Source organism: Crocuta crocuta, unplaced genomic scaffold, assembly GCF_008692635.1.
Source record: "Crocuta crocuta isolate KB4526 unplaced genomic scaffold, BGI_CrCroc_1.0 scaffold11, whole genome shotgun sequence".
Classification (NCBI taxonomy): Eukaryota; Metazoa; Chordata; class Mammalia; order Carnivora; family Hyaenidae; genus Crocuta; species Crocuta crocuta.
The window spans coordinates 3,922,919-3,931,565 of record NW_027528624.1 but is presented as its reverse complement, the minus strand read 5'-3'; the positions used below and the strand labels follow the sequence as shown (position 1 = coordinate 3,931,565).

The window sequence follows — 8,647 nt, the reverse complement described above, 5'->3', positions numbered from 1 at the left end:
GCAGTCCCAGCCAGGGCTCCTTCCGGCTGCGGCTCCACGCCCATCTCTAAGATGCTGCCTGCCGCTCTCTGGCGACGAACCCACGTTTCAAGGCCCGCCATTTCTCCAAACGTCAGGGCCCAAGGCAGGCGACACCACGCTACCCGGAAGAGCGCCCCCCTCTGCCTACTGCATCACTTTGATTCGAAGGCCTCAGGATGCAGTCAGTGCACAATCTGCCGTCACCAGGAGCAAAGCCACCAAGACTGCAGGGAGGTACACTCTGCCCGTGACACCATCCGGCCCGGGCCGCACAGTCTGCGTCCCGCAGGCGCAGGGGAGCGGAGTCGGCAGGGCTCCCGGGAGTGACTTCTTCCCCCTCCCCCATCAGATCCCCGCGGCCCTGGATGGCCAACTGCAGCGGGACTTCAGGCTTCCTGGACGCTTACTGTGCACCTCGTCACAGACCACAGTGCGTCTCCTCACCGCTCCCTCCGCGGGGCCTTCCCCAGCAGGGGGAGGAGGGAGGAAGGCAGCGCTGTGCTCGCAGGAACACTGGTTAAGTAGACATTTCACTTAGGAGATTTTTATGTTAAAAAAAAATTTTTAGATCAACCCTGAGTACTTTATTGCTACAGAGTGCTGCAAATGAAACCATTCCACGATGGCCGGGACAGAACAAGCGGCTCTTGCTTCCTGGGGAGCACCCGCCTGCCTTCCCCGGGAGCACTCACCTGCCTTCAGCCACACTCATCCTGCCTCTGAGAACATTTCAGAAAAGAGGATGATGCACCTACAGTAGATGCTGCCTGGAGCTGGCTTCCAGGAGCGGCTGATGACCCGCCCTCGGGGCTGTGCTGGGTCCCCAGGGTATCGTCAGGGTGTCCCCCGCAGGACGCCTTCCTGGGGAAGCGCAAGCCTTCACCACCCTCCTCAATTTCAGCTGCGTCTTCCTCTCCCTCCGTGGCTTCCCCACGCGGTGCTGTGTGTGTCTGTCTCCCGGCCCTCACTCCTCCGTTGCCTTCCCCGTCTCTCTGTAGGCAGGTCCCCGCAGCTGCGTGCCAGCCGCGGGAGGCACTCCCAGGAGGGTGAAGGCGCCCGTCCCGCTCCCGCTGCGTCCCTGCCTGGGCAGCCTCACAACCAAAGTCCGCTGAGGGGCTCGGGGTTCGCTCCCCTGTTGCCAGTGAGGACACACCTGCAGTCACCTCTGGGCACGGACTCCTCCCCCTCCTCCCCCACCGTGGTGGGCACACCGTCTGGGGGCCCCACAAAGAACTGCTCGGGTGCGAGCCAGCACGTCTGGTAAAAACGACGTCACCGTGGGGCCACGCAGCCACATGTTGCTCCCGGGTGGGGGCTGCATTCCCAGCCGCCTGCCATCCCAGCTGGACGGCAGAGGGGGTGTCCGGCTGCCTGTCCGCCTGTCCCGTGCTTCTGGGACAAGGCTGGGTTGCAGGTTTCATCAAGAAAACCGCGATCTGATCCAGGGCGGGGAAGAGGAAGAGAAAACACGAACGAGGCTACGTGAACCAGGAAATCTGCCCCAGCCAGAGAAGGGACGCAGGTGGAGGTCATTTAAATAGCCCTGGGCTGTTGCTCCAGGAGCCAGAGAGCAGGCCACTGGTGTCCCTGAGGCCTTGCTGGCTTGGCCACGGGGCAACAAGGTTCCTGTCTCTGAGCCCGAGAAATTGGGCACTTGAGACAAATGCCAGGTATCAGGCCACAGAGATGAAACAGCCAGAGCAAAGGCCCAGCCCCAGTCTATAGGAAAATGAGAAAAGCAAAGGCACTATTGAGATTTTTCATAAAGCTAAATGCGCTGCTTTTGAAGCACATAAGGGGCGCCTGGGTGGCTCAGTCAGTTAAGTGTCCGACTTCGGCTCAGGTCATGATCTCACGGTTTGTGGGTTCAGGCCCCACCCTGGGCTCTGTGCTGACAGCACAAAGCCTGGAGCCTGCTTCAGATTCTGTCTCTCACTTTGCCCCTCCCCTACTTGCACTCTGTCTCTCTCCCTCAAAAATAAAGAAAACATTAAAAAATATTTTTAAAAAATAAAGCATAGTCCTTTAACATTATGTTTTTGTTATGGGTTGAACTGTGCCCTCCAAAAAAGACATGTTGAAGTCCTAACGCCAGCACCTCGGAATGTGACCTTATTTGAAGACAGTCACTGCAGATGCAGTTAGAGTAAAGATGGGGAACACTAGACAGGGTGGGTCCCCTCGTTTCAGGGCAGAGGGACATCCCGGGGGAGGGAGGCAGAGATGGGAGGGCTGCGACCAGCGGGGCCCTCCTCTAGAGGGAAGAGGGGCAAGGAGCCTCCTCTAGAACCTTCAGAGGGAGCACGGTCCTGCCAGAGCCTGGAGTTTGGACCTTTGGCCTCCAGAACCGTGAGACCATCAATTCCAGTTTTCTTAAGCCCCGTTTCTGGTACTTGGTCACAGCAGCCTGAAGAAATGCCTACCACTGGGGCGCCTGGGTGGCTCAGTTGGTTAAGCGTCCAACTTTGGCTCAGGTCATGATCTCACGGTTCGTGGGTTCGAGCCCCGCATCGGGCTCTGTGCTGACAGCTCAGAGCTTGGAGCCTGTTTCGGATTCTGTGTCTCCCTCTCTCTCTGACCCTCCCCTGCTCACGCTTTCTCTCTTTCTCTCTCTCTCAGAAATAAATAAAACATTGGGAAAAAAAAAAAAGAAACGCCTACCACTGACTTACATTTCCAGTGTTAAAATGCCCAATCTTTCAGGAACGGCTGTGATGCTTTGCTGATGAATGAGATGAAATAGAGGAGACCCCAATTAAAAAAAAAAATGGCTGAAATTCACAACTCTAGGGAGTACCAAACAGGAAAAGCAAACAAGGAACGATCTATCCAGGGGCCAGATGGAGAGCAAGGCAGGGGCCAAGCGCAAGGACCCGCCCCAGGGCTCCCTGATGAAAACCTCTTCAAATCTGGTTCAGTTACCAGGTTCAAGGGCATGGGTCTTCTGATTTGTACATATATGCTTTGCACCTCTGGCCCCCAGTACCCGGCACAGCACCCAGACCATGGTGGACGATAAACAGTAAAGGTTTGTTGAATGCACTGCATGAATCGAAGGCTCAATCTGCAAGGATAACAATCGGGACGGAAATGCAGGTAACGGCAACGCAGGTGGTGCATGTGAACAAACGGAGCTCACGTGAGCGAGAAAAAAGAAAATGGCCTTCATTTAGGGCCCACATTTTCTCTGACATTTTTAACCGGATGTAGCCTCATCTACATCCAGAGGAAAAGGCAGAGTGAACAGAGGTCATGGACAAGAAACTGCCCTCGCTGCCCATCGTTAGCTCCTGTTCCAAAGTCCTCCTCCTGAGCACCTGACTGCAAGAGGACTTCCTCCCCTTAAGCCCAAGCACGCGGCTGCTCGCACACAGGAAGCAGGTGCTCAGATCCGTGCGGAATTACACGGGCCAAAGTCCTGGTAGGAAACGCCTCTCCCAGCGGCAGGACGGAGGGGACGCAAAGCCGCATCACCTACTAAATAAACACAGGCTGTTTGCAGCTTGACACCCACGGCCACACCGCACCTGTGCCTTTCACGGGGCTGGCCTTTCTTTATAATTTATTCTACCTGTTCGTCTACAAAGTGGTATTATCCTACAGATTTGCAACCCACAGAGGGGAAAAAAACAAAGCAGTGCAAGACAGCATCTCTGGGAATGAGAACAGAATTTAGGGGGAAAAAAAAATCAATGAGAGACTAAGCAGATGGTTATATTCATGGAAGCTGAGAGCAAATGCCGCTTACCACGCAGATTTCACAACTCCAGGTGCCGAGCCGCGCTCCGGGGTTGATTTAGAACGAAAAACTGGTTCCTTCCCTCATGCTCGCTGCATTGATCTACTCTTTGTCTCCAGATCCCATTAGATCATTCATCGCCGCCCTCTTAAACAGCTGCCACCCTTTCTGACCACGGCGAAAACTCCTGCTTCCTTTTAGCTGCAAGTACTGGGGTGAGCAGTATTACCCCGGCAGAAGTGAACCAAGAAGGACACCCCAGGCGACCCGGAGGCCACGTTTGCAGGCAGAGCCCCAGTGACTCAGTCTGTCCTCCGGAGGAAGGAGCCACGATCCGGGAAACGACCTCCAATTCGCCTGGCCCTCTCCCTCTTCGCCCCAAAAGGAAAGGCGCGTGCACGGCTGCGTCCCCGCCGTACCACTGGTGCCACCGACCCGCCTGGGCACTGACCTGCTCTGTCTCCACGAAGTTGGACACATGGCCGTCGTCGTTCACGCCGCGGGTGTGGAAGCGAGCGCCGGCGCGCTCGCAGCTGATGCGGGAGACGAGGCAGGCCTTGGCCTGCTTGTGCGAGGCGTACACCGTGCGGATGGACACCACGCCGCAGATGACCTTCAGCAGCCAGTCACAGCACCTCACCTGGTGCTGCCGCAGGGGCACGTGCAGCAGCTGGTTCCTGCAAGGCGGACTCGGGTCAGCGTGCGCTCCCCGGACACACTGCGCCCAAAGCAAGCGGCAAGGGGCCCACCCGCAGGACGGGGCTTAGTGCGCGTGGCCCGGAGGTTCACGTGCTTCCCAGACCCCACCCCCACCAAGCGGCGGGGAAGGGGTGCTTCCCGGGGCCCCTGCGCGCGTCAGTATCGGGGACTGGAAGCCGAGCCAGGAGTGCGAGCCAACCATCACCTTCTGGGGACTGTCGGAGGAGCCTCCCTTTAGACCCCTGGCCTCCGCGTTTTCAAATCAGAGATCCCACCAGTAAAAACATTAATATAGGTTTTGTGACTAATAGATGATAAAAATAATCATTAAATATACGCATGCTAATTTAAATTGCATACATAACCCATGAGGTCTAGCCTATCCCAATGAGAGCACTAGGAAGCAATCCAAAATAAATTAACAAGGAGGAGACAAAAATAAAACAAGGAAAGTCCCAGTACCGCCTCTCCACACCTGGTGGATTGTTCTGGGCCTCTGGGGACCCCTGGTGTCCATGATGATAAGGATGCGGAGAAAAGCCAACAGTTATCAAGGGCGTGAGCACCATTCTAAGGTGCTTTGGGATGGATTAGCTCACTTCATCCTCCAAAGACCCTATATGAAAGCTATTATCATTCAGCCCATCTTACAGCTAGAGAAACTGAGACACAGAGACATGAAGGACTTGTCCAAGGTCATGGAGCCAGGAAGCAGCACCGAGGAGCTGGGAGCCTGCCCTCTTCTCTGGCTGTGCCAGGCCCAGGCTATCTCCTCTCCCAGGGAAGGCCCCACACGCACAGCCACACCTCTGTGGGCCACAGCCTTCTGCTCTCTCTCGGCCTCCCCAACACCCACTCGACCTGACTCTCTGAGAAGCAGGGCCTCGGAGGGGTGCCAGGACCGCCTGAAGCTGAGCTCCATTCGGGGTGCTCAGGGGACCCGAGCAGCGCCTTCGGAGGCCTCTCAGACCCTCCCAGGGACGCAGGAGTCTTCACCAAACACACTTTCCTCTGAATCCCTCTGTAAAATCCAGATGATGAACCAGCTTTAGTAACAAATTAAATCTGCATATGGTCTCAAGGCAAAGCCTCGAGAATGTTCCAGTCTTCCAGCCCCACAGCTAGGGCAGCCATCAGTCACCAGGAGTCAGGCAGAGGAGCCTTTTGCCAACCGGTCCTCCGAATCCCTGTTTGTAGTCACACTGGCTCGCTGGGAGGATGGCTCGTTTCCGAGGAAGAGACCCAGGTCCGTAAAGGAAAAGTGCTTTGGGTTTCCTGCCAGGTTTTCACTGTCCTGGGAGGCAGTTATCAGTGGGCTCAACTACCGGCCCGGAAAAACCACTTCACGCTGCCGTACGCGCTCCCTCGCTCACCAGCCACGTTCAGTGTTGACCCCATCTGACTCCAGATGTGGGTCCAGACCTGGAACACAGCACGCCAAATGGTGGGTTTAGGCAGTCAAGCCCGTGACCACTCAGTCAAGGGTGACTCAGCTGTGGTCAGTTCCGTGGGCGCCGCCCAAGCACCACGCCCTGGAGTGTGGTGTGGCCCCAGCAGCCCGGCGCTCTCCAGAGCCGCCGCCTCCTCCCAACTCAGGATGGAGTCTGGTGTCCACCTGGGGCTCTCCCCTTCCTAAGCCCCCTTGGCCTCCACTTTGTGAGACTCTGCTCTTGCTGCTTTCTGTGAGCCTCAAGTCTCCAGCCACATAGCTGGAGGAAGGAGGCCTGACAAGGGCCGTCACAAAGGTCCTGGGGCCACCCAGTTCCCCCGGTGATCCTACGATGTTGCCAAGAATGATACAGCCTCTGACACCTGGTCCCGCTCTTTGCCTGGAAGACCTCATTGAGAGTGACTCCATGGCCTTAGTACCAACACCCGCTGGTAATCCCCAGCCCTGGATCCCTGAACTCGGCTGACTTCAGGAGCACGGGCACCAGCGGGTCCCTGCAGAATGGAATCAGTGATTCACAGAAACACCATCCCCTGGACCTGTTACTCAGAGAGTGGTCCTCAGACCACAGCACGGGGCCACCATCATCGCCTTGCTAGCGATGCTGAATCTTGGGCCCCAGCCCAGACCTGTTGAATCGGAATCTGCAGTTGAACAAGAGCAGCAGGAGACTCACAGGTGTTTTAGCGTTTGAGCACATTACTGCCTGTCCCCCGCCCCCAACTCAACAAAACCAGAAAGCCCACGAGAATCTGGGAGTGGAGAATGCGGGGGGCACATAGAAGGAGATGGCCAAGCCCCCCTCCTCCAGAAAGAAGTCGGGCTGGGGTGAGGGGTCCGAAGCACCAAGGGAGAAACGTTTATCCAGTGATCCCTACGACTGTCTGTGCTGGGGCGAAGGGAGAGAGGCAGGCATAAATAAAGGATGTAAATGAGCCTCACTGGCCCTGGAAAGGGCTGGAAAACTGGCGGAGCTCCAAAAGGCCAGTACTGGAATTCTAAGGACGGCCCAGTGTATGGGGCATATTGGAGCAATTTCTACAGCAGGTTTTCATCACGCTGGCTTCTGACTCACTTCCACACGTCTCCTGGTCAGTCTGAGGGGTACAGCATCGTTGACCAGCCAGGCCTGGCACCCGTCTATGTAAATCACTGTGCCACCCCTCCCCGGACCTGCCAGGGTCGTGATCCCCAAGGCCCAGAAAAGGCCACAGATAATTTACATACTTATACAGTCATGCACACCTAGCTATGTCCAGGAAGGAGCCCTCAGAGGACCCCAAACATCCAGACATCCAGGCACCTCTGTCTGGGCTTCAGGACACGTCTTATCACATGGCTGCACCTCACCTTGGCAGGCTGACTCAGTTTCCCCATTGTCGGAACTGGTCTGGCCTGGTGATTAACAGTATGGGATCTGGAGCCAGAAGGCCTGGGTTGGAATTCCCTCCCTTGTTCAAGCCTCAGTCCCCTTATCTGTAACATGGGAATAGCCAACAGACCCTACCTCATAAGTCACTATGAGGATTCTGAGTTCTTGCCTACCAGCGGAGAACATAGCACAGTCTGGAACATGAGCACCATACAAGCATCGGTGGGAAATGTGTGTGTGCCGGAGGGTAACTAGCATTGCTGAGAGGACCAGAGGAGCACTGAGCACGGCCCAGCACTCAGGGAGCACGGGATGGATGTGGGCTCTCACGTTCTTTACTTAGGGACAGTTTCTTTACTAAATCTACATCAGACTGCTTTGAACACCTTCCCTGACCCGGGGGTGGGGGTGAGGGAGTTAGTGTTCTCACTGCGCTGAGAGGGACTGGACTCGCAGAGATACCCGGGGTCCCGGGGGTGATGTAAACCAGAGAACAGAGACACAGGTGACACTCAGAGCCCACCATCCGCATGACCCAGGGGGGAGGGGATGAGGGTCCAGAGACGACCCAGGGCCCTCACCAAAAGAAGGAGCTCCCCCACTCGTCGCTGTCCTGGCCCTGCTTCTGCGCCCGGATGGTGAGGTCGAAGCTAGACCCATCATTGGGCCACGAGAAGTAGAAGACCCCCGAGTTGAGGATTTTCCTCAAGGCGGTGAGGCGGTCCTCCTCCTTGGCCTCCCCCTGGAGAGGGTAAAAGTCGGTGGCCGTGATTTTGTAGATTTCAGCCTCTGGGATTCTGCCCACTGACGTGCAGCCTGTCACCAAAACCAGGAAGCCCAGAGAGGCACCACCTGGAAGGGAAACACACAAGACGGCTCAGGACCACAGTCGGCAGGCGGCCGCGGGACAGCTCACGGCCCACGTTTCTGCGGGAGCCACGGGACCGCATCAGCGACCTCCGCTGCCTGAGCCCGAAGCCCGACGCCTGGCGCTCAGAGCCTGGCCCCCGACCGGCAGCACCTGGAAGCCTGCTGGAAATGCACATTCTCAGCCCCCTCCAGCCAGCCGGGCAGGGGCCCAGCCACCTGAGCCTGACCAGGCCCCCAGGCCATTCTGCTGCCCACCAGCCTCAGGGTTACTGGCCAGGGGCCTTCCCAGCGCCACAGCCTCTCCCCACATCCACCACCCAAAGCCTCGAAAATCTGCTCCCTCCCCGAATCCTCAGGCACCACCCGGCTCAGGGCCCGAGGTGTGGGCAGGTCTGCAAGCCCAGTCACTAGAGTCGCCTCTCAAAGCTGCCTGATGGAAGACCTCCCTCTCTGCTTAAACTCCCCAACCGCCCCCACCCCCCCCAGGACTGAAATG

General features: G+C 57.0%; 1 protein-coding gene across 1 annotated transcript in view; it reads right to left on the bottom strand.

The window, feature by feature from the left end:
- The window catches only part of SYNJ2 (synaptojanin 2), a 103,053-nt gene that overhangs the window by 58,537 nt on the left and 35,869 nt on the right, over nt 1-8,647 (bottom strand). The window contains exons 3-4 of the mRNA XM_077755122.1: nt 7,863-8,133; nt 4,212-4,437 (exon numbers count right to left, since the gene is read on the bottom strand). Coding sequence (XP_077611248.1) covers nt 4,212-4,437; nt 7,863-8,133 — 497 coding nt within the window. The remainder of the gene's footprint in view (nt 1-4,211; nt 4,438-7,862; nt 8,134-8,647) is intronic.